We start from the raw sequence: 25,734 nt of genomic DNA, 5'->3' as shown, positions 1-25,734 counted from the left end.
CTCTGGGCCCGAGCTCATCTGAGATGGACTGACGCAAAGTGGAAAAGTGTCCTGTGGTCTGACGAGTCCACATTTCAAATTGTTTTTGGAAATCATGGACGTTGTGTCCTCCGGGTCAAAGAGGAAAAGGACTGTCCAGATTGTTATCAGCGCAAAGTTCAAAAGCCAGCATCTCTGATGGTGTGGGGGTGTTTAGTGCTCATGGCATATGTAACTGGCACATCTGTGAAGGCACCATTAATGCTGAAAGGTACATACAGGTCTTAGAGCAACATATGCTGCCATCCAAGCAACGTCTTTTTCAGGGACGTCCTGCTTATTTCAGCAAGACGATGCCAAGCCACATTCTGCACGTGTTACAACAGCGTGGCGTCGTAGTAAAAGAGTGTGGGTACTAGACTGGCCTGCCTACAGTCCAGACCTGTCTCCCATTGAAAATGTGTGGCGAATTATGAAGCACAAAATACGACAACGGAGACTCCGGACTGTTGAGCAACTGAAGTTGTACATCAAGCAAGAACGGGAAAGAACTCCACCTACAAAGCTTCAAAAATTAGTGTCCTCAGTTCCCCAGTGCTTACTGAGTGTTGTTAAAGGGAAAGGTGATGTAACACAGTGGTAAACCCACCCCTGTTCTAACTTCTTTGGAACGTGTTGCAGGCATCAAATTCAAAATGAGTGAATATTTGCAAAAAACAATAAAGTTTATCTGTTTGAACATTAAATATCTCGTCTTTGTAGTGTATTCAATTGAATATAGGTTGAAAAGAATTTGCAAATCATCGTATTCTGTTTTTATTTATGTTTTACACAACGTCCCAACTTCATTGGAATTGGGGTTGTAGTTCTTCATCAGTGGTCACAGGATGCTGTCAGCTGGAATATTTCTGGTTCTCTGTCCAGCAGCGACACTGAGGTATTTAAAAACTCCAGCAGCACTACTGTGTCTGATCCCCTCAAAACAGCGCAACACACACCAACATACCACCACCACATCAATGCTATTGCAGTGCTGAGAATGATCCACCACCCAAATTGTACCTGCTCTGCGAGGGTCCAAAAAGGAGGCAAAAGGGGGGCTAACGAAGTATGCAGAGAAATGGATGGACTACAGTCTGTAATTGTAGAACTACAAAGTGCAGCTCTACAGTAAGTGGAGCTGATAAATGGCCAATGAGCGTAGAAACAAGGAGGAAGTCATAATGTCAGGCCTGGTTGGTGTATATGCTTAGCCATTGCCAAACAGGTGATACGGTATTTCAGGTGGTTACTAGATGATACAATGTAGTCATGATGGTATTTCAGCTGCTGGCAAAAGCATTTCAAGGTAGTTGTTAGGTGTTTGCTGTGGTATAACAGGTGGTTCCTAAGACAATACTAGGACATGGCTAGAGTGTATAGTTGCTACGCTGTGTGGCTAGGTGGTTCCTACAGCATCCCAATTGGTTGCTGGATGTTGCTAGGTGGTTAGTAAGCAGTTCACATAATCATATGTGGGCTATAAATGTGAATTCTGGGCATATAATCATTATAACAATGTTGGGGGCACTCATGGGCTGGAAGTTAGGGAACCAGCCCTGTGACTAGAAGGTTGCTGGTTTGATCCCCTTGGCTGACAGTCCATGACTGAAGTGCCCTTGAGCAAGGCACCTAACCACCAGTTGCTCCCCGGGTGCCGTGGATAGGGCTGCCCACTGCTCCGGGCAAGTGAGTTCACTGCCCCCTAGTGTGTGTGTTCAGTAGTGTGCATGTATGTGGGTGTTTCACTGCACGGATGGGTTAAAGGCAGAAGTCTAATTCCACAGTGTGCAAACACAGAAACAAATGGTTGTAAATTCTATTCTATAATATCAAGAAAAAGGCTCTTGTGAGTAAAACACAATAAGAACTGCAATGCTTCAGTGTTTATTTCTTGATAGCTGGTCTCCTGTGTTCTGAAGGATGAGGTGGGCTGAACTGTGAAGTGCCCTTAACTGCCCTCCTCTAAATCTGTCATGACCTGGAACATAAACCCAAAGACATGAAGTTAGCAGAGAAGCACTTCTGAAGCACTTCTTCCTTTGCATTTGTGGCACGTACACATATCTCAACATGTCATTTGTCTGTCTTATTAAAACACTATATATTCAAGCTACACTACTTTTTCTGGTAGTGGTCATTTCCTCTCCTCCCTGGCTCAACTGATCCTAATTTGGCACGTTGCATCGTAGCCAGTCATGCTACTGTAACTTCTGCAAATTCAGCCTGATGGTTGGGTTGCGCTGTAGGCACCAGCGAATTAGATCGCAGCATTCTGTACAGAGTGACGGGATTGGGTGGGAGAGAGATGCTTAACCTCTAAATCAAACTTTTTTCTTCTCTATATTTTAAAAGTACCACCGTGTGATAGACACACTATTATAAACATATACATTATGTGTACATTAGACCTGTAGAGCAAATTCTTCAGCTATTACTCTGCATATTCATCTCCAATTATACTTTTTTCAGTCTTTGTTCCTCTGTACTCAGTTACAAGGTTAAAGGTATGAACCACTCATTTACATTTGTTTACCGGGATGCTCTCATTTATCTTACCATTAGAAAGGCCATCTCTGAAGTGCAGAGCTCCACTAGTGATGTCATCCTCGGCAAAGGGAAGGTACCCGCAAACCATCCTGAACATCAGGACACAGAGGGACCAAACTGTTGCTGGTCCAGCGTGATACCTCCCTTTCAGAAAAAACTCGGGAGGGAAGTATTCAGTCGTGCCTGAGAACATGAAAGAGGGAGAGATTTAAGCAGAGCTGAGCAAATACATTCATTTCTGTACCAACACTGAACAGATAAGATCCTTGTTTTACCTTCAAAAATGTCGTAACCAGATTTCTTGATCAAATCACCGCAGCCAAAGTCAATCAGCTTGACCGCCAAGGTGTGCGGGTTGATCAGCAAGTTCTCCAGTTTGATGTCCCGGTGCATGACACCTCGCTTGCTGCACTGGAACGCTGCCGCCACCGACTGCCACATGATGTCTCGTGCCATGTCCTCAGTGACATAACCTCCATAGTCCTGAAGGAAACTATCCAAGCTCTTGCAAGGGTCAGGGCGCTCCAGGATCAAGATGTAGCGGTCAGGCTCATCAAACCACTCGATGAGCTGGATGATGGCGTTGCAGATGGGTGGCTGGTTCATGATCTGCAGCAGAGCCACCTCCACAGGCACGACTTTTAGCTCAACAGGCTGCAGGAAAATAGGAAGTTAGATGCTGAGGAACTGTCAGTGAAGAACACGGAGAGAAACTCATGGTGGTTTGAGATCATTATGTGTTTCTACCAGCATTTATCTCAGTCAGGATCTGAAAGAAATAACGCTGTGTCATCAGCTAATTGTGAGATTTTGATTTCCATATTCCCAATATTAATACCCTTAAATGAATTTTGTTCAATTAAAAGGCAAAGAGTTTGAGTGGAAAGAAGGAAAAGTAATGGGCTGCTAGGGCATCCCTGACAAATGCCTCTTTTAACAGAAAATCTGGGTGACATTCCATAAGCCAGTTTGACTGAACTATTTATATCATTATATAAGGTTTTAATCATATGGACAAAAGGGTGGCCCAGATTAAAAAAAAAAAGCAGAGTATCAAAAATAAACGTATGGCTTATTGTGTGAATTGCCTTATGAAAATCAAGAAATAAAAGGGTTACCTTCCAAGAGTTCACTATTAATCAATTAGGTCCAGTATCAATCAGATATTACTTGAGATATGGCGACCTTTTATAAAACCAGATGGGTTTTGACTAATTGATTAATCAATTAGGTCCAGTATCAATCAGATATTACTTGAGATATGGCGACCTTTTATAAAACCAGATGGGTTTTGACTAATAATAGAGTCTAAACCTGATTTAAGACGTGCAGCCAAAACAGATGCAGTGATTTTGTAATCATTATTTAGGAGAGCAATAGGTCGCCAATTATCAATTAACAATATGTCCTTATTAGGTTTTGGAATTAAAGTAATAATCCCTTGTTTCAAACTACGGGGTAACTCTCCCTTAATGAACGATTCTACATAAACTGCAAGAAGGAAAACTGAGGTTTTATCAAGAAATAACTTAAATTCAGAAGTCAGTCCATCATTACCCGGTGATTTATTACTTTTCAGTCTAAGAATACTATTTCTAATTTCTTCCAAGGTTATTTTTCCTGAGCAAATTGTTTTAAATTCTTCACCAGCTATTAAAGGGTTCCTAAGTGAGTTAAATAATTGTGTACTGTCTGGATGATGTAAAGCTTTATACAGGTTTTTATAAAAACTGGCAACAAAATCAGAAACGCCAGTTATGTCAGCGCACATTTTTTCCTCAATCTTCAGTTTTTTCAACAAAGTATTTTGCACTTTTCTTTTTAAGGCCAAAAAAATACCTACAGTTTTTTTCTCCTTCCTCCATCCTTTTCTGTCTAGAACGTATAAAAGCACCAGCTTTCTCTTTATAAAAATCATCTAGCTCAGTTTGCAGACATTAAAGTTCTTTAAAATCAACTTCATTTTCCCCTTGGTTGTTGTACATAGCTGAAAGTCTCTGTATTATATTTGCATTCTTACTCTTTTTTTTTTTTTAAACAGCAAGCTCCTTCCCTTTAGTTATTGATAAATATCTAATTTCATATTTTAACAACTCCCAATTTTTCCCCATATTCCTTACTGTCAAAAGCAGTTTTCCAGTATTTATCAATAAGACTACTTAAGCCCCTTACCAACTCATCATTATTTAATAAAAGTTAATTACAATTTTTAAAATTAAAAGTTAATTTAATTAAAATTAATTTCCAGTATGTTCCATATTTTAATCTAGATGGCTTGTCTTCCAAAACTAGGTGGATCTTTATCATCTTATGGTCTGACAATATGGCAGGATTCATATCAACAGTCTTCATTTTGCTTTCTAAATCCCTTGAAACAAGCCACATATCAATTCTAGACTAAAGACTTGAATCCTTATTATTCCAGGTAAATAACTGTAAATCTGGATTTTTTGCCCTCCAGATGTCTAACAAGTCTAAGTTAAGACAAAATAACTGTAGACAATTGGTATGGGAGCGAGGTCTAGCTGGATATCTATCCTTTATGTTGTCCATTACTATGTTAAAGTCTCCCCCTGTTATAATATTGGGTTTTTGGGTACAAACCAAGAAAATGACCGATATATTTTCCAATGTCCACAAACAACTTAGCGTTATCCCTGTTCCCATTATGCCCATAAATATTGGAATGAATAAATTGGTGTTCATCACACTCAATTGCTAAAGTTAGCCAATGACCATTAAGATCACACTTGCAGTGTAACACTTTTCCATTATTTTTACCCCAAAGGACACCTCAATGATTAGATCCATGAGAAAACCAGATCTCGCTACCCCACTGCGCTTTCCAAAGACACATCAGTAGGAGGTGAATGAGATTCTAGTAAAAGAGATTCTTTTAGTGAATCCTGTAATCCTCTCACATTCAGTGAAACGAAAACTAATTCTGAGCAACTCCGTGTACTGAACATCATATCTGAACACCACGCTCATAACAAACTGCCCCACACGGGAAGCAAACTTAGTTCCAGAGGCTGAGAAATGTTTTCAGCCAGCAAGTTAAGAGCTCATCCCTCTCAGGGGAATTACCAGCCTTTTAGCTGTGACCAACGCATCTGATCTCTCGACCATGGAAAAGGGCTCTTTTATCGTTTTTGCGAGCTTGTTCGACTTGTGGCCAGAGCAGAGACCTCATCAGATTCTCCATCTTTGTAAGGTCCTCCCCAAAACGCAGTTCACGCTCCTTCAGGTAGGCGCTGTTTTTGGCCTTCCCTCCAGATCAAGTCCCTGATCCAGCGGAACGCAGAGAGAATGATCACAGATGGCCCGGTCTGTGGGCAACATCGATGGCCATTTTACCGCTGTCTTCCAGCTCCGGCGCCAGCCTCATGCAGACATCCATCACTTTGCTTTTCACGTCCTCGCTTTCCTGTTTGGGTAAACCAGACAGCCGCAGACACCACCATCTCGTGTAACGATCCACCTCTGACAGCCTTTCGTCGAGGGTTGAAACAGACATTTCTGGCTTTTTGCACTTTTCTTTCAGAGCGGGGTTTTTTCTTTTCAACTCTTCAATCTCATCGAAGGCAAAATTCAAAGAGGTTTTAATTTCAGCGATTTCGACTGAGTTTGCCTGAACCCACCGTTCAAGATGACCAGAGCTCTCGTTGATTTTTGTTGTTGGAGCCGTGATGGTGTTGGCCCGTTATTCTTTCTGGGATCTATCCCGTTATTCTATCTGCAGGAGATGGCGGCAGTTCCTCCAGAGGGTCTTGTAAGTTCCTGCTGCATGTTCTCGTCAGAGCTCAGCTCGTTTGAATACGAGTGGTCCGAGAGGGAGTCCATGTCGCTTTTTCTGTTGCTCTGTGTTTTGTTCACCATCTCCATTTCGCTGGCAGTCACCACAATACGAGCAGCACGTCGAACGGTTTCCTATCGTTGGTCTTTTTTCTTTTTTTGCAGATATTGTGGAGGAAACGTCCCCAACGTTCCTACATTGAATTGCAGGCAAATAAACAAAAAATAGGGCAAAATAAGAGGCGAATTAAGACGAGCTAATCAGGCCGACCTTAAATAGCGTCTGCACCAGTCGCCATCTTGTACGACTCCCCCCTTCAGCACCTCACTTCTGAATGACCAAATCATTAGTATCTCAGAGCTGGAGACCACCTAGCTGAAAAAAACCCATAGAAACCATTACGTTTTTTCTTTAGGCCCTGATGGTTTTGTAATGTGTTTTTTTTTAATGGGTTGATGTGTGACGCGTGTAAAGGATCCTAATGGTTTAACAGGTGATTCGTGGCTGATTCTAAATGCATTTGATAGTTTTCTATTGGGACCTAAAGGTCTGTGATATCTGTGAACTTTTGATTCAGCACAAAACGCGTTTTGCACTGACAAGTGCATTAAAAAGATGGACGTTTTTAATGTTGTTACACTAACGGCCCCCTAACGGCCCTTTGTGGTATTACACTAAATCTGCTGCAGATAAATGACTTATTGACTACAGCGAATCACAGCTCCTTATTCTGCATATTCATCAGCTGCTCTCACTCAGTGCAACATTAAGTTAAAATAGTCTCTAATGATGTCTGGCTGGCAAGCGGAGCAGCTGATTGGCTGCTCCCGCTCACTGACATTTTAATCTCCTATAACTGGAGTTCAAAAGCTCTTAAAAATACAGCAGCTGTGTGACTTTAGGCTGGACTGGACACTGCGCTGCATTTTTTATGTGGTTTCCAATAATGATTGTATAAAGTACTCAGTCAGTTCAGGATTAATGAAACAGTAACTGGGCAGGTGAAAGGTTGAGTTAAATTTCTAATCACCTACTGGACTTGAATCAGTTTACACATTTGAAAGAACTACACATTACAAAATACAACCCCATTTCCAAAGAATTTGGGACACTGTGCAAGATGTAAATAAAAGCGAAATAAAGTGGTGTGTAAATCATTTAAATCCTATATTTCATTAGGACATATTATATTCCATGGACAGGGTAAGAAAAGGCTGGTAAAGTTGTGTAATGCTAAAGGAACACCTGCTGGTTAATCGGCAACAGGTCAGTAACATGATTGTGTATAAAATGAGCATCCCAGACAGTCTTTCAGAAGTAAAGATGAGGGTTCTCTGTGAAAGACTGCATGATCAAGTGCAATGTCTCTCAACGTAAAACAGCAAAGAACTTTTGCTTTTCATTACCTACAGCACATAAAATGAAAAAGATTCAGAGAATCAGGAGAAATCTCTGTATGCGAAGGACAAGGCCAAAAACCAGCATTTGCTGGCCGTGATCTTTGGGCCCTCAGGCAGCACTGCATTAAAAACACTTGATTCTGTAGTGGAAATCACTGCTTTGGCTCAGAAACACTTCTGAAGCCCACTGTCTGTGAAAGGTTTGTCACTGCACCCACAAATGCAAGTTAAATCTTTAAAACGCAAAGAATAAAACAAATATAAACAGGATCCAGAAATGCTGCCACCTTCTGTGGGCCTCAGCTCATTTAAAATGGGCTGAGGGGAAGTGGAAAAGTGTCCTGTGGTCCAACACATCAAAATTTGAAATTCTTTTTGGGAATCATGGACAGTGCATCCCCCGGCCTAAAGACCACTCAGCTTGTTATGAGTGCACAGTTCAAAAGCCAGTATTCATGATGGAGAGGTGCATTAATGCACATGGCATGGGGGACATGCACCATTAATGCTGAACGATATAAACAGGTTCTCGAGCAACATATGCTGCCGTCCAGACGACTTCCTTTTCAGGAAAGGCCTTGCTTCTTTTAGACCACAGTCTGCATGTTTTACAACAGAATTACTCTGTATTAAAGAGTCCAGGTGCTAAATTGGCCTGCCTGCAGTCCAGACCTGTCACCACTGTAAACATTTGATGCATTATGAAATGAAACATACAACAAAAGAGATCCAGCACTGTTAAGATTCTGAAATTCTGTATCAAACAAGAAACTACAGTAGTGTCTCCTCAGTTCACAAACACTTACAGATTGTTGTTAAAAGAAGAGGTGAGGAAACGCAGTGGTAAACATGTCCCCGTCCCAACTTTTTTGGAATGTGCTGTTGGCATCCAATTTAAAATGGGCATAAAACTTCAAAATACAATAAAATTTCTCAGTTCCAACATTTGATTTGTTGTCTTTGTAGTATTTTCCTTCAAAAAATATGGTTCACATGATTTGCAGATCATGGCGTTCTATTTTTACCTACATTCTGCACAGCATCCCAACTTTTTTGGAAATGGGGTTGTACTATTTTTGTCTGATAACTGAACTTATGTTTCATTCCTCTGTTTGGATTTATATTACACCATATCTATAATTCATTATATCGTTCTGAGGATTTCTCCATTGCACAACGCTGTATGCAGCACAGGTTAGACCTCCATCCAGCCCAGTATGGCTCCAATCCAGCAGTGCAGATCAGGATATATACACTGCTCAAAAAAATAAAGGGAACACTTAAACAACACAGGAAGCATCACTGATTGACAATCAATTTCACAGCTGTTGTGCAAATGGAATAGACAACAAGTGGAAATTATTGGCAATTAGCAAGACACACTCAATAAAGGAGTGGTTCTGCAGGTGGGGACCACAGAACACTTCTCAGTACCTTTCTGCTTTCTGGCTGATGTTTTGGTCACTTTTGAATGTTGGTGGTGCTTTCACACTCGTGGTACCATGAGACGGACTCTACAACCCACACAAGTGGCTCAGGTAGTGCAGCTCATCCAGGATAGCACATCAATGCGAGCTGTGGCAAGAAGGTTTGCTGTGTCTGTCAGCGTAGTGTCCAGAGGCTGGAGGCGCTACCAGGAGACAGGCCAGTACACCAGGAGACGTGGAGGAGGCCGTAGGAGGGCAAAAACCCAGCCGTTCGAAACTGACTCCATGAGGATGGTATGAGGGCCCGACGTCCACAGATGGGGGTTGTGCTCACAGCCCAACACCGTGCAGGACGCTTGGCATTTGCCAGAGAACACCAGGATTGGCAAATTCGCCACTGGCGCCCTGTGCTCTTCACAGATGAAAGCAGGTTCACACTGAGCACATGTGACAGACGTGACAGAGTCTGGAGATGCCGTGGGGAGCAATCTGCTGCCTGCAACATCCTTCAGCATGACCGGTTTGGCAGTGGGTCAGTAATGGTGTGGGGTGGCATTTCTTTGGAGGGCCGCACAGCCCTCCATGTGCTCGCCAGAGGTAGCCTGACTGCCATTAGGTACCGAGATGAGATCCTCAGACCCCTTGTGAGACCATATGCTGGTGCGGTTGGCCCTGGGTTCCTCCTAATGCAGGACAATGCTAGACCTCATGTGGCTGGAGTGTATCAGCAGTTCCTGCAAGATGAAGGCATTGAAGCTATGGACTGGCCCGCCCGTTCCCCAGACCTGAATCTGATTGAGCACATCTGGGACATCATGTCTCGCTCCATCCACCAACACCACGTTGCACTACAGACTGTCCAGGAGTTGGCGGATGCTTTAGTCCAGGTCTGGGAAGAGATCCCTCAGGAAACCATCCGCCACCTCATCAGGAGCATGCCCAGGCGTTGTAGGGAGGTCATACAGGCACGTGGAGGCCACACACAATACTGAGCCTCATTTTGACTTGTTTTAAGGACATCACATCAAAGTTGGATCAGCCTGTAGTGTGTTTTTCCACTTTAATTTTGTGTGTGACTCTAAATCCAGGCCTTCATTGGTTAATAAATTTGATTTCCATTGATGATTTTTGTGTAATTTTGTTGTCAGCACATTCAACTTTGTACAGAACAAAGTATTCAATGAGAATATTTCATTCATTCAGATCTAGGATGTGGTTTTTGAGTGTTCCCTTTATTTTTTTGAGCAGTGTGTATATATATATATATATATATATATATATATATATATATATATATATATATATATATATATATATATATATATATAAATATAATCTCAAGCAAATCAATATTTAATAAAAATGAAGTGAAAGCAAGAGAACAAGCAGAGCAGAAGAACACAACGCCTCCCCATCTCAAACCTCCGAAAACAGAGGACGTTCCACTACACAAATTACTCCGCCTTCCATTGTTACTGCCACTTTGAGCACCAAAGCATTGACTGTTGCGTCAGTATCGCCAATCCACACAGCAGCTCCTCCATCACTGCAGTCAGAAGGAACGTGTTTGTGCAGGGGTCAGTGGAGATGACCACAAGCTCCACTTCTGCTGTCTTTCTCAAGATCTCTGGTTTCTGCGAAAGACACAGTACATGCTGGTGAGGGTTAGTTACACTGAAGGCCCGCTTCCATGGTCACAGCATAAGCACAAAAATAAAGCAGAAAACTGCGGTGCTAGGGCATGAGGGTGCGGCACGTTTTAGTAGTTTTGTGACCGACGTTACAGGTTCTAACCCAGCGTAGAGCAGCTGTCCAGCTGTCCTGCTAATTGTGACCAAGTCAAATAAAACACAAAAATGTCTAAAATACTATTTACTCTATTAAAGCATCATGATGCCCCAATAAAGCCAGAAGAGGTCATGTGCATCACTTTGTATTGGCAACATTTTAGGGATTTTTAAATAACAATTTGTTGGAGTTACATTTCAGTTCATGGGTTTTTTTTTTATTGTCTGTATTGTTAAATAATAAAATAGAAATGATCTTGACCACAGAATGTGATGCTGAGTTGAACCCGACTCCCTCTTTAGGTTTTACTCAGAGGTGAGTAAAGGTTAATGTTTCACGAAGGCTCATCTTGGTGAGCGCCGTATCTCTCCACTTCATATTGTCTCCCAGCACATTGAAGGGGACGTCCTGCACCGGCACAGACCCAACTGAGAATCAGAGGAATAATGAACAAGCCATTAAGCAGCGTGAAGACCAGAACAGAAGAACGGATGTTCTAGAGAAGCAATAGAAACCATTTGATGGCACTTAAAAATAATGTTTACATAGACTGGTCCAGGAAAATGAGGCCTGCATTACTCACTCTGGCAATGTTTCCCTGCAGGATGTAGTACTTCTCACTCCGCCCTGGCTCTCTGAAGTCTTTGAAAATTACTTTTTAAAAAGATTTTATCATTTCTTAGATTATTTTGTGAGCAATCAAAAAACAATGAGTCGTTATCTTAGCATAGCAGACAACAGCTAACTGTTAGGAAGTGATGCTTATTTTATTTTATTGTATAAAGTTTGACATTAACAAATTGCAGGAGTAGGTCTGAGTAAATGTCATTTTGGAAACTGTTGGTATGTCAAATAAACCAAGCATTACCCTCCAAACGGGTCTTGAAGCCTTCTGAAGTTTCCAAAACTAAATGCTCACTCAGTCCGCTTCAGCGCAGGTGCACTCAGGCTACCTCAATATGGGTGGACTTGGCCTGCCTCAGCACAGGTACTGAATGTCATTTAACATACTTTAATGAGGTCACAGTAGACGGTGACAAGCCAACACAGAGTTTCTTCAAAAACTTCACTTTCTAGTAATTATTATAGCGTCTGTTTTCTACTTTTAACATATACATTTAAATTTTTTTAAGTCTTATGGTCAAAATCTAAGAGAATGCTACTACAATAGTAAAAATGATCATATTTAAAAGGCAGAATGATGAATACGTTGTTGATTCCAAGTTAAAAGTTCATCATTGATTTATTATTTTTTAATTATATGCGTCTTTGAAGCATCTCACGTCTCAAATTCTTACAGAATATGAATCTCATGGACATGCTTGACAGTACCTAGCAACACGTTAAATTTAGCCACGATTATGGAAGCGAAGAAAAGCTATTTTTAACAGAAAGCTATATAGCATGTTGCTTGTTCTCATAGGTATACAAATGACACAAAGTAACAAGAAAACAAGTTCTACTTATGGGCATTGTGAAATGAATGCCTTTAAAAGCAAACTGGTTCTAACTGTGACTTGAACATGAGGCAACAATGAAGGAACTATGACTCTTGTTCCCCTATGAGAAGAGGAAGACAACGTGGATCCCCATATTATAAAGGGAATAACCTGAAGTGGACAATAGGTGGTGCTCTAAGACTGCAAACAACAAATGATACCTTCTATTGCTTCAACAGATTATATAGATTATATATATAGATTTCTAATGTGAGGTAGTTTTTAATGCAAGCCCTGACCAAGCCCAACATTGCTTAGTTTCAGACATTAGACCAGACTAAGTTCTCATAGGTTTGTGTACACTAGCTGAAGCTGAGCGACTCAAGCCACCAAAGAGTTAATGCAGTGCCGGAACATCATTAGCAGCGAGTGAGAGAGGCGTCCGAATGGTAGAACATTCCCTAAAACCGTGACAGCTAGCTTCATATTCGATAAAACCCAAATCCTGGTTTCTTAGATGCTCTGAATTCCGAATGAATAAAGTGGATTTCTTTGAACGCGGTCCAAGTTTCATTCAGTCTGACATCAAGATTGACATCGCAGACTGCATCATCTTATTCGCCGGCTGCTTGTTTGAACGTGATGTGCTGCACCATTTAAGGTGGAACGGGAAATGTTGAACAAGAAGCTGGCGAATGTACTGAAACATGGTACCTCTGATAAATAAAGGCCTGAATCAGTTTATCAGGGGGTCAGCAGTGATATTAAGCCAAGTCTGTACTGGATCAGCCTGAGTGCAGGCACATAGAGCTTTTCAAATCAAACTAAAAGGAAAGATCCATCATGTTTCAGTGAAAGGGAAAGCTGGTGATGTTGTTCCGACTCCTTCTCATCTGCCCTCAGTCTGAACATGCCAAAACCTGTTCAAGGAGGCTGCCAGTCTAATGACGTGAATTCAGTGCACAGTAGCTATAGCTCACGTGTAGCAATTTTCAAATTTCAACTCTTTAACAACCTCGTAATTCGGAGGATCCAGTGATATTCAACAGAAGAATGTTTGCAGGATAAAATGTATCGGGTTATGAACATTTTTAGTTAACACAGAGTGTGATATGGGTGATTTTTGAAAACCCTATTCATTCTGGCCATAGAGAAATGGAGCTTAGAGTCCCTAATCTGGGCATAAGAGCATGGACGAACTACAAAATGACGACACTATAGATCGCTGTAGTCGTGCGTCACTCTGTAGTCCTCGTTATGCCCATATTAGGAACTCCGGGTCAAGCTTCATTCATGAGCAGGATAGTACGCGCTTTATCTCCGCCGCTGTGAAACGGCACTCTCCATTTTCGGCTCCTTACGGAGGCTTGCTGGTGACATTCTGTATAAATAAAAAATGATGTGTGGCCACACCTTATTAACGCGTGGGAACGGGATCCTAACGCGTGGCCATGACTTAAGGCCCAATCCCATTTCTTATTTTTACCCCTACCCCTTATTTTCGAATGTAACCCCCCCCCCCTTGAAACTGATTATTAGGGGTAGTGGTTGAAATCTTTCCCCTATGAAATGAGACTACCCGGATACGTCATCAGCGACTTTTACGTAAACAGACGAGATGAGATTTTCCGGCCTTGAGATTTTCATGACTTGTGTGTCACATGACAGGACAGGTGAATCACATTTAAAATAGCCTGGAGAAAATAATCAGGACATGTTTTCCTGCTTTGTCTCCATACGATAGTAATAATGGTATATCACACTGACATTTGCCGTTTATCCGAAGGAGACTGGAATGCAGGGCGTTCGCGATTCATTCACAACTTCAGTTTTACACGTCAATCAGTCAAACGAGTCACCGAATAAAAAAAGAGCACAAACCAAAAAAAACTACATCACTTCATTAACAGCTACTAGCGCTGCTCTGTAGGCGACCCTGCCAGCCTGCAGTGACGGCAGAGTGGAAAGTTCAGCTCCTCACTGCTTAAATACATTTAGGGCATCATACACCTTAAAAGAGGGGGGCAATTATATATTATCGCCACCAAGAAATCGCCAGCTTCATGATCCATTTCCCATTCCACCTTAAATGGTGAGGCAACCTCATGTACTAGAACATAACTGCTGCACCATTTAAGGTGGATCGGGAAAATTCGCTTCTGGTGTAATTTTCATAGTAAAAAGATCTATAACATTATAAGCGAACACATTTACGGAGGTCTTTATCCACATAAACACCTCAGTGAAGCAGAGAGTAAGATATGCATCAGAAACATTCAGTCCAGGCAGATCTCGGAGAACATGAGAGACACAGCATGGCTGATCAGTGTGGGGAGATTGGCTGTGCGATGTGTCGTTAAGTGGAGCTGCTATGTCACCATGAAAATGTGCCCATCGGCTGACTGTGATGAAGATGAGACTATTGAACACCTGTTACTTCACTGTTACGCTCTGTGGTTGTGTGGGAAAGACTAAAAGCTCTCGGTGTTAAGTTTGATATAAATGTTAAGAGTATAATGTTTGGTATTTTTGAGGAAAGTTTGTCAAAGAATGTCAAGGACTTTTATTGGTCGATTGTGTTACAAACTGTAAACTATGGAAAACGAGCTGTAAAATGGTAATTACAGATTCAAATCCCTGCAGAAGTTGTTTATAACAGATAACGTTTGAACTGAAACGACTGCGAACCATGGACAGAAAATCTAAATATCCCTTGGACTTATAATTATCTCATTAAATTCATAGTTTGTGTGTGTAATTGCATTGTGTATTTGTGTATAAATTTGCATAAATGTGAAATGTATTTGGATTATTTAATAAAGTTTATTTAAAAAGGAAAATTTGCCAGGTAGCAACCGAGACGTCAGCGTATTACTAGCGATTTTTATGCGTGTTATGAAGGAAATAACCATAAAACGCTATTACAATGGTTCTCTTACAATACCACGGCTTTTTAAACAGGGAAATACTTACATTTATGTGTCTCTTTTGGCCTCTTGTGCAGCCATCTTACCGTCGACTGGGAATCTTCTCCTTCCACTTCACCCTACCCCTCCATCTCAACAACAATCGGGACGACCCTACCCCTAGACGCGAACGCGCAAAACGGAGGGGTAGGGCTAAGTGTTGGGGGCAAGGGGTGAAATGGGATTGGGCCTTAGTAAGGCGTGGGAATGAGATCACGGCGTACTAAGTCGTGGCCACGCATTAGGATCTCGTCCCCACGCCTTACTAAGTCGTGGCCACGCATTATTTTTATTTATACAGGAGGTCACCAGCGGGGCTCCGTAGTTCCTAGATAACTACTACAGGTGGAGTAATGGCTGTGATGCTTTTGCCGGAAATAGACAGTAATCAGAAAGACCAAATAGCGTTTTCTTTACAAACTGTCTGCACAGACACGGGGAATAAAATAAAATAAAAGTTTTTTTACTTAAATAAAAAAGGATTTCTCACCAGGATTTTTCTTTGTAGTGTGAACGCATTTGATTCGTGCTTGACGTCAGCGAAACCATGGCAGCCAACGGTCCGCCCACAGGCGATGAGCGACCAGGCGTTTGGGCAACAACACGCGAAAAGTCGCCGCATGTGTTGTATCCGATTCGGTTCCCCCTGGAAATCACGTTCCCTTTGACAACTCAGGTCCTCGGGCCGCGCATTTAAGGAACAGAAACGCCGGTGTGACCGCATGGCCTTGTTCTGACCAACAGCCCTCCTGCTTGCTGATAGGTTGAGGACGTCTGCGCGCACAAGTCCGGTCTGATAAACCGGATTTGATATTGTGTGTTATTGATATTATTCATATCATATCATATTCATATCAATAACACACCGCTGAGGGTTGATCAGACCCAGTTATCTTCGCTGGAGTCGCGCTCTGCTGGGTAGTTTGTTTGCTGTGCGTGGCACACGTGAATCATTCACGTGACAGCATTGATTAGGATGTGCGCATGCCCGGTTCGTTTCCATTGTTGACGGGTTTGAATCTCGTAATGCGAACCGTCTTGTAAGAGGGGGAAATCGTGGGCTCGTAATGTGAACGGAGCCATGCCTTTTTGTAAGTCAGAAGATGAATCCCTGGAGCATTTGTTTTTTTCATGTAAATATTCTCAAAGTTTTTGGATGGAAATTAGAAACTGGATTAATCTCAAGCTTAACATTCTTTCTTTTGATGTTGATGCCATTTTATTTTATGTGGTAAACTTAAGTTCGGGGGGGGGGGGGGGGATAAGCCATCCTACCACTGCTTTATGAATGAATTTAAATCATATTATTCTTCATTAAATAGAAATGACTGGAAAAACCAGATCTCTAGAAACGTATTGTTCTAATCTGTCATTGTATGGCTCGGCTCCTTTGTATTGTTTTTTTTTTTTTTGTAATCATATTTTACGCCCCCTAGCTAGTAACTTGTAGTTATGACATTTGTTCTGTATCAAAAAATTCTAATTAAAAAAAAAAAAAAAAAGTGAACGGAGCCAAAAGCAGCTTGAATAAGAATTCTTGCAGTGAGCGACGACATTGATGGGCGTGTCTACGGTGTCACGTTTCAGAGCGTCGTGAGCTGCAAGGGACGTGTGGATAACCTAACGAGGCCTTCGTGCAAGTCGTTTACTGTTTGCCCAAATTAAGACGAGAAGATTGACGCTGTTGCTGCATGTCCTGTAAAAGTTAATGTAGTTAGAAGCTCTTGGGCCTTTCAACGCAGTTCCATGCAGTCGGAGGTTTTAACAGTGACACACTTTTACACTGTTTAGCTGGGTCCTTGCAATGAGAATTGCTTTCCTGTTGTTGTGCTTTTGTGTGGATCCTCTCTGGGTAAGGTTACATGCGTATTATAGTTGTCTTATTTTGTTAAATATATTTAAATGCACTTAGTTTGATTTAATGAAATGATTAGATTAGCCCTGGCTCATTCACCTTTTCAAGTTCAATGTAAGCGAGACACCAAAAGTCAACCAACCAATCAATCAATCAATCAATCAATCAATCAATCAATCTCTCTAACTCAGTTTCATTCTCAGGCACCCCATGCACATGTTTGTGTTTCTTACCCTGACACACTTAACTCGGAGCCTCTAAGGCCTGTGATTATATGCTGAATAAATCATTTATTCACTTATAATTTCCTGTGGAATAAACTTAAAATGCCTAGTAGATGGGAATTGAATTGAAAAGCACTGTTCTAATTACTTTTTGCATTGTATCTTTTTTTCCTAGGGTCAGTCGTCTGTGACACGTAAGACCATATCCTTTCTTTTCGTGGGGCTAGGATGGGTTTTTGAGATGCAAGCTCTTAAATTCTTTTAATGCTGTGTGCTTTGCTTTTGCATTTGTTTCCAAAATTTCACAACACAAGCTCTGTTTTTTACCCAGTCAAAGCCAGTCAAAGCTTGGATCAAGACATTTATGTTAATCTTACATAACTTGTCAGAAAGCCTAATTACACGTCTTGTTTAAATGTTTCTGCATGACGTTTGCACCATTTGGCGACTTACAATTTGACCATTTTTACACAGGTAGGCGAAGGTAGTGTTAGGAGTCTTGCCCAAGGACTCTTATTAGTTTAACGTAGGGTGTTTGCCCAGGTGGGGACTGAACCACAGCCTACAGCGTGGAAGGCAGCGATGTTACCCACTACGCCATACACATGACTAAAATGAAGTTTGGATGTAAAATGCTCCAAACTACAACCGAATCCAGTTGTTCACAGTAGTGGTGGTGACGAGAACCAGACATCTAAAGAGTTTAATGCCTCTAAACGCTCCCTCACAGAAAGTTATTTCTGTATATGAAATGGTTATGAATATGCTGCTTGTTCTCAGAGACATTGTTTTCTGATTGTTTTGAGTGAACGGTTTAACCTGTAATGTATTTTTGGAAAGAGATTCATGGAGTGGGTTCTAAGGCAAAATCATATCCAAGGGAAACTTACATTTTCACATTTACCACTATTTCACCATTATAAACTAGAAGACGTGAAGCTCATTGGTCATTTTCGACCCGCTGAGCTTCTCTGCAGTGCACCATTTCACTTCAGAACGCTCTGAATGTCTCTGTTTATGTGCCAACCATTGAATTATCTAGAAACTCTGAGTTTTACAGAGATTTTCATTTATAGTTCAAGTACATCCTGCCCTCACCGGATGGTTTGATTGGTTGGGATTATTAAAAAGCAAAAAGTGTAATATCTATCTCTCCGTTTCTCCCTCCTCTAGCTCCTAATGTTGCTAGCGTCTCTGTAAAGGCCCGGACTGAGACAGAGCTGACCTTGGAATGGAACAAAGTGACCAATGTCGGTTACGTTCTGAAATACTTTAATGGAACAGAGATTCCACTTAGCGCATCGATGAATGGCTCCATGGTGACGTACACAGTCTCCTCTCTCTCTGCTGGGACTAAATACACCTTTACTTTGTACACTGTGCTTAAAGGTGTACGGAGCAGTGGATTCCAGTTCACTGTAGTTACTAGTAAGGGCCAACAGTCTTGTGTCCTTTTTAATTCAACTGAGATCATGTGAAAGGTGGTGGAAGGTGATGTTTCCTTGACAAATACATTCTCTCTTACTCTCAATCTCCCTTTCAGCTCCTTCTAATATCAGTGTTTCTTTTAAAGGCTTTGTCTAAGACTGTAATTACCTTTTATTTTAACGTTGTTTGCCATGACATTTTATTATTTTATCGATTTATTACAAATGTATTCTTTCTTGTTCACTCTCTTCCAGGTCCTTCTAATGTTGCCAGTGTTTCTGTAAAAGCTCGTTCTGAGATTGCAGTAACGCTTGAATGGAAAAAAGTGCACAACAGGTATTCTTACATTTATCTACTGAGGCACAACAAGACTGAGACGTACACTCCTATCTACTGGGGAGGGTCTGTAGCGACATATACTGTCTCATCGCTTTCTCCTGGGACCAAATACAACTTCACTCTCTACACAGTATTTGGAGGAGAAAGGAGTAGTGGGTACAACTTTTCTGTGGTCACCAGTAAGTCCACCAGCGTCCTTCGCAGCTAATTACAATGTGGAATGGTTATGAGATCTAAAATCCTTTGGTTTAATTGATTATTTCTGCGTGAAAGACCTTGTTGTGATCTTTCTCTGTGATTTTATTGGTGTTCCTCTGTGTTTCAGTGCCCATCAATGTTCCTAGAGTTAATGTGATGCAGCAGAGTGAAAATTACCTGGTGCTGTCTTGGGAAAAAGGGAACGGCAATAACATCAGCTACATTCTGGTGCACAGCAATGGGACCGAAACCTCAATTACTGACTCGGACAAAAATTCTCCAGTCACCTATACAGTTACATCACTCTCTCCAGGGACCAAATACACCTTCACCCTCTATACTGTGTTCGAAGGTGTGAGGAGCAGAGGCCTGAAATTCTCTTCAGTCACAGGTTTAAAGCTATTCTTGTTTTCATACCAACCCTAGCAATATTTGCAAGTGCTAGCAGTTTTGTCCAGTCACTGCATTATTTATGCATTAAAGGTTTAAATTGTACAAGTAATTTCTCATTTATGTAGACGTGCTTTTCTTTTTGTGCTGTTTAGCTGGCAAGCCGTGGGTAAAGCCGGGAGAAAGTTCATTGGCAAATGGAATCTTTAGAGTGTGAAATGACTCAGTTTCTCATCAAGAAACAAAAATTTAACTTGATTTTCTGTGCACTTTTATGGACAATAACGCACCATGTTTATTACTGCAAAGAACATTAGGTGATTAGTTCAAAGTAGGCCTGGGCAATTGGACGATTTAATCTGTTATTGGCCATAAAATTAACTCTGACGATGCATCAAAGGCGATTATTGCTTTGATGGAGAACTATGGAAGGTTGATCTGACTTTAAACAGCTTGCTAAAAAATATGTATAGGTAATAGTTTATTCCCATTTACTGTTAAAACACTGGATTATTACAGGAAGCGGTTAAAGTATGGTAGAGCAAATTTTACTAATATTGTTGCAAATATTACACAAAGTGAGCAAAATCAGGCATTTTAGTTACACAGCAGTCACAGGAAAAAGCTGTATGGTCAAACCAACCAAAAAAAAAATAAAATGTTACATTTATTAAATATTAACTATATAGATTGCTGTTGTCGGAACAAAACTTATGTTCAAAATGATAACTTCACAGGAGAAGGGAAAACCTGCTTTACTTCTAATGCAAGTCAATGGAACCAGACTTTTTCCCAGTCATTTTGGACTGTTTCTTTTGGTCCATTCATCATGAATTTTACACCCAGTGTAAAGCACAACAGTCATTTTCAAATTATGACAAAAACTGATTTTTTTTTTCTCCTGACACCAGCAATATATACATTGACTCTGTATACACAATATAGACCATATATATAGTGTTGCACTATTCCAATATACAGTAATATGTTATGAAATAAAAGCTATATGTACAATTGGACACTTTTCCATATGTGCAATATGCAAATTTGTGAGGTTGAGAAATAGATGAGATGCAGGGTCCACAGGGGATAGAATATAGATATATAAATATTCCATATTACAGGTGGAACTGAAGGTTTATACACTTCATGCATCCTATCCTAGACTGAGATGATGTAATCTAGGAAGTATTATTCAGAAGTTCTGAAAGTCTGATCTTTAAGTGTTTCCAAGTCAAAGTGATTTGGTTCTTTTAGTTACAAAATGATGCACAAAAAAGCAACTCTCTTGCTCTCTGTGTTTTCACCAGTTTCCCGGACAGTGACTGGCCTTCGCTGTGAGCGTGTGTCTGGTGGCAGGGCTTTAGTTTTGATATGGAATGCTCCAGCTGGAACATGGACTGGAGTGGAGGTGCTAGTGGAGGGAAGGAATCCTCAGTACTCAAATGGAACAAGGCTCGAGATCCGTGATCTTCAACCTGCACGCTGGTATCATCTGACACTGAAGTTGCTCTCGGGAGCTATAAGGAGTGCTACGGTGTCGGTCAGCTGTCAGACTGATCCCAAAGGTGAGGACGTGTCATGCAGTTTTGGGTAATAGTTTAGCTGTTACTTCATGCTTTAGAAATTGTTCTCCAAAGGAAAATTTTTCCTTGATAGTTGTTTATAATTTTAATACTTGTAGTGATGGTGGAAACAAAAAAAAAAAACACCTTTCATCAGATTACTCTCTATTGATCTGTATTGAGATTTGGAGGTAATATACAGGGTGTCCTAAAAATAATTTGAGATGTGAATATCTGAGTAACTGCATGTCCAAGGCAAAGGAAATTAAATAGGCTTCATGTTGAACAATACAAGATTTATTTATCAAAATTCAAACAAGAAATTCAGCGGGATGTAGATTTTATAACCGATTTCACAGCTTCACAAATGTTTGATATGCGCAACGCCTGTGACACGACACACATCATGTTGGTAGTCCAGCTCCTGCCGAACATGCTGCGTTTGTGCCGTGTTCAACCGAGGGGGGAAAAAACATTAAAAATTAAACGATTAGTTTTTACACGTTTTGTTACAATTTGAGATCATTTGAGGCAGAGTTGTCTGTTATTAGACTACGAAATGATGTCAGTTTTTTTGGGACACCCTGTATAATATGTAGTGCTGCAGTGGATTTTCCACTGGAGTGAAGAATAATATATGAACAGTTATGCAATACAATATCATACACTGTTAGAAATAAAGGTACCGTGCAGATACACGATTCATTCATCAAGGTACAAACAGTGTAAACGTTCCCTCAAAGGTACAACAGTGGTTTTAAGGTCCAATTGTGTACCTTAAATAGGTTTTTCCCAGTGGAAAAGTTGACATTTCTATCTTTTTATAAACTTATTTTTAAAAACAGAACCATTTAATAAAAAGCCTGGCGATGAGACGGGGTGTGTAGAGTCAATACATCTTAGAAAATATCATTTCAGTGGGTTATGGTACAGTTATGTTCTATGACTAAAGGTACCCCTAAGGGTACCACCACAGTGACAGTATCGTACCTTTTTTTTTCTGAGAGTGTAGTGTCCCTTGAAAACCATGCAGTTATTGATAGCTGATAGGATTTTTAGATCACTAGTTCTGAAATCAGGCCTTAGGATTTCCAAATAATCCACATTTTTTGCTTTATTGCAGCTCCCAGCACATGGGGATGTAACTAAATGTCTCAGGGGGGCTGACAACCAGTTTGAGAAGCATTGCTGTAGGGAGCAAAAAGTGGTTCTTCTACCACATTTCTCCAGATAACCTGCATATAATTGGCATGTGTATTTTTAAGGGCTTACATATGGTGAGTGAAGATTCACAGCTTACTCAAACAAAGGGTGCAATGATTGGCCCAATTGAGGCAGTGTAGACATGGACAAGCAATACTTCAGGAAGCTTAACCTTCTTGAGATGTTCCAGGATATGCACTGCCCGGCCTAATTTATGTAACCTCTTTGGTTTTTCAGACTTATTTGAGATCCTGCTATGTGGTAGTGCTGAGGAATTAGTACGACTCCATCTGGCTTACTTTGGGGAAGGCAGTGGGTTTATCTGTTTCTCTGTATTTCCCAGGAGTGATAGCAGGAGCAACATTGGCTGCTCTGTTCGTTGTTTTCGTTATTTGTCTCGGAGTTTGTATGAAGTGCAGGCGGTCTGTTCTTAACAGGTTAGCTTTTTTGTCATTATATATGAAATTAAATTTTTGAAAATTAGGGATGCCCAATGGTATTGGAATCATTGGTATTGATGGTAATTGCTTAAAAATTCATCATTCAGATTTTTAGATTTGACAGATATTTCAAACTGATATAATAACAGATTTTTACCCTGAAGAGCAGAATGTTTAGGTGACATTCTTTCATTTTGCCGAGTTTGGTACCATATGGAAATAAATGCTTTATGCCTCTGTAATGCTAATCTACAACCCCAATTCCAATGAAGTTGGGATGTTGTGTAAAACATAATTAAAAACAGAATACGATGACTTGCAAATCCTTTTCAACCTATATTCAATTGATTACACTACAAAGACAAGATATTTAAAGTTCAAACAGATAAACTTTATTGTTTTTGCAAATATTCACTCATTTTGTATTTGATGCCTGCAACACGTTCCAAAGAAGTTGGGACAGGGGCAACAAAAGACGGGGAAAGTTGAGGAATGCTGAAAAAACACCTGTTTGGAACATTCCACAGGTGAACAGGCTAATTGGAAACAGGTGAGTGTCATGATTGGGTATAAAGAGAGCATCCCTGAAAGGCTCAGTCGTTCATAAGCAAGGATGGGGAGAGGTTCACGCCTTTGTGAACAACATTGTTGAGAACAATGTTTCACAATGTGCAATTGCAAGGATTTCATCATCTGCAGTCCATAATATCAAAATATTCAGAGACTCTGGAAAAATCTCTGCAAGTAAGTGGCAAGGCAGAAAATCAACATTGAATGCCTGTGACCTTCGATCCCTCAGGCGGCACTGCATTAAAAACCCACATCATTCTGTAATGGATATTAACACATGGGCTCAGGAACACTTCAGAAAAACATTGTCAGTGAACACAGTTCGTTGCTCAGTCTACAAGTGCAAGTTAAAACTCTGCCATGCAAAGCGAAAGCGCCGCCGGCTTCTCTGGGCCCGAGCTCATCTGAGATGGAAAGATATAAAGTGGAAAAGTGTCCTGTGGTCTGACGAGTCCACATTTCAAACTGTTTTTGTAAAGTCGTGTCCAGCATCTCTGATGGTGTGGGGGTGTGTTAGTGCCCATGGCATGAGTAACTTGCACATCTGTGAAGGCACCATTAATGCTGAAAGGTACATACAGGTTTTGGAGCAACATATGCTGCCATCCAAGCAACGTCTTTTTCAGGGACGTTCCTGCTTATTTCAGCAAGACAATGCCAAGCCACATTCTGCATGTGTTACAACAGCGTGGCTTCGTAGTAAAAGAGTGTGGGTACTAGACTGGCCTGCCTGCAGACCAGACCTGTCTCCCATTGAAAATGTGTGGCGCATTATGAAGCACAAAATATGACAACAGAGACCCCGGACTGTTGAGCAACTGAAGTTGTACATCAAGCAAGAATGATGAAGCTTCAACAATTAGTGTCCTCAGTTCCCAAACGCTTATTGATTGTTGTTAAAAGGAAAGGTGATGTAACACAGTGGTAAACATGCCCCTGTCCCAACTTCTTTGGAACGTGTTGCAGGCATCAAATTCAAAATGAGTGAATATTAGCAAAAAACAATAAAGTTTATCCGTTTGAACATTAAATATCTTGTCTTTGTAGTGCATTCAATTGAATATAGATTGAAAAGAATTTGCAAATCATCGTATTCTGTTTTTATTTGTTTTACACGTCCCAACTTCATTGGAATTGGGGTTGTAGGTAGTCCCAATTTCTACATTTCAAAAATGTTTCTATCAACATTTGTTAGAGATGTACTTAAAAAAATAAAATAAAATATTGGAGTCTGACATCAGCTCACAATTCCCACGTTGGTGCATCCCTATAGAAAGTGTGTTCAGAGATACAGAGACTGAAATTCATGTTCTTGTTGGTGTCATTTGAATTTGTTCACATTGAATTTTGCAGAAAAAGCCAAAGAGAGAAACCTACCCATTCTGCACCAATTCAAGGACTCGAAGAAGGTGGGCATAATGCTCCTGTCCAGGCAAAAACAAGGGCATCTGTTCAGAAGAAGCACCTTTCACGTAAGCAAAAAAGCATTAAGCCCTTGCAGGACAATCCATACCAAAGCCCTAGATGTCACTAAACTGCAAGGATACTGGTGTAGAGAAAGGAGAGAAGCTGAGGGTGTGTTTAAGGCTGCAAGAGCATGAACTGATCCTTTTCTTGGTTTGTTCTTTTGACACCATGTTATAAATGATTTCTGTTTCTTGAATGTCACCTCATGTTAATAATCTTAGCCCAAACAACAAATTATGAATATGTAAAGAATCTAAATGCTGCTGTATTGAGGCATATCCAGATGTCCATCTATTTTATTTATTTTTTTAAATAGGTTGAAATGTAGTGTTATGGACCTTTAAGTAAAAGCAATTTGTAAATGGCTTATATAATGTCTAGAGTAAAGTCATTTAAAGTAATAGGTCAAATAGCCTAGTTACTTAAATATTGTTCTCTTGGGCATTATAATTTGTATGTGTGAAATATGTAAATATATTTTCATTACTTTGGTCTGGTATCTTTCAATAAATGTATTTTAGGAACTGAAGTGTGTTTCACTGACTGGTTTGCTCTGCTGACTGTGTTTTACATAAATTACCATTTAAAGCGACATATGAACATTCATCATAGGCGTCATCCATCTAAGTAGTTCAATCATAAAGCCCACTTAAGTGACCCTTAAGTCCCAC

General features: G+C 40.6%; 2 protein-coding genes across 5 annotated transcripts; one reads left to right on the top strand and one right to left on the bottom strand.

Moving 5' to 3' along the window:
• Positions 1-2,151: 2,151 nt before the first annotated feature.
• On the bottom strand, positions 2,152-16,164 carry LOC108443677 (serine/threonine-protein kinase pim-1-like). 2 transcript variants are annotated; one of them, XM_017724472.2, is made up of 4 exons: positions 15,875-16,164; positions 2,844-3,222; positions 2,578-2,751; positions 2,152-2,293 (listed from the first exon to the last, which is right to left on the bottom strand). In XM_017724472.2, the coding sequence occupies exons 1-4, from the start codon at positions 16,106-16,108 to the stop codon at positions 2,220-2,222; spliced, it is 861 nt and encodes a 286-aa protein (XP_017579961.2). In that variant the 5' UTR covers positions 16,109-16,164; the 3' UTR covers positions 2,152-2,219. The 2 variants fall into 2 exon arrangements, 1 of the variants encoding a protein (XP_017579961.2); XR_005130071.1 differs by lacking the exons at positions 2,152-2,293; positions 2,578-2,751; positions 2,844-3,222 and adding an exon at positions 10,529-10,825 and having other exon boundaries at positions 15,875-15,961.
• Positions 16,165-16,395: 231 nt separating this feature from the next.
• Positions 16,396-25,587, top strand: LOC108443679 (receptor-type tyrosine-protein phosphatase H-like). 3 transcript variants are annotated; one of them, XM_017724476.2, is made up of 8 exons: positions 16,396-16,475; positions 17,639-17,657; positions 18,637-18,891; positions 19,146-19,409; positions 19,556-19,819; positions 21,129-21,386; positions 22,930-23,023; positions 24,950-25,587. In XM_017724476.2, exons 3-8 carry the CDS (start codon positions 18,768-18,770, stop codon positions 25,128-25,130), a joined length of 1,185 nt encoding a protein of 394 aa, XP_017579965.1. In that variant the 5' UTR covers positions 16,396-16,475; positions 17,639-17,657; positions 18,637-18,767; the 3' UTR covers positions 25,131-25,587. The 3 variants fall into 3 exon arrangements, with proteins under 3 accessions (XP_017579965.1, XP_017579964.1, XP_017579963.1); XM_017724475.2 differs by having other exon boundaries at positions 16,431-16,517; XM_017724474.2 differs by lacking the exon at positions 16,396-16,475 and adding an exon at positions 16,957-17,236.
• Positions 25,588-25,734: the final 147 nt, after the last annotated feature.

Source organism: Pygocentrus nattereri, chromosome 3 (genome assembly GCF_015220715.1).
Source record: "Pygocentrus nattereri isolate fPygNat1 chromosome 3, fPygNat1.pri, whole genome shotgun sequence".
Lineage (NCBI taxonomy): Eukaryota > Metazoa > Chordata > Actinopteri > Characiformes > Serrasalmidae > Pygocentrus > Pygocentrus nattereri.
Note: the sequence above shows the minus strand (reverse complement) of the source record. Positions and strands in the feature narration are given on the sequence as shown.

Coding starts and splice junctions, on each gene's coding strand:
- LOC108443677 (XM_017724472.2), bottom strand. CDS start 16,108: ATGCGGTCACACCGGCGTTTCTGTTCCTTAAATGCGCGGCCCGAGGAC. Junction 2,752..2,843: donor TGGTTACGACATTTTTGAAG/GTAAAACAAGGA, acceptor TCATGTTCTCAG/GCACGACTGAATACTTCCCT. Junction 2,294..2,577: donor CAGAGATGGCCTTTCTAATG/GTAAGATAAATG, acceptor CACTCTGTACAG/AATGCTGCGATCTAATTCGC.
- LOC108443679 (XM_017724474.2), top strand. CDS start 17,189: ATGAGAATTGCTTTCCTGTTGTTGTGCTTTTGTGTGGATCCTCTCTGG. Junction 19,410..19,555: donor CAACTTTTCTGTGGTCACCA/GTAAGTCCACCA, acceptor TCTGTGTTTCAG/TGCCCATCAATGTTCCTAGA. Junction 19,820..21,128: donor GAAATTCTCTTCAGTCACAG/GTTTAAAGCTAT, acceptor TGTTTTCACCAG/TTTCCCGGACAGTGACTGGC.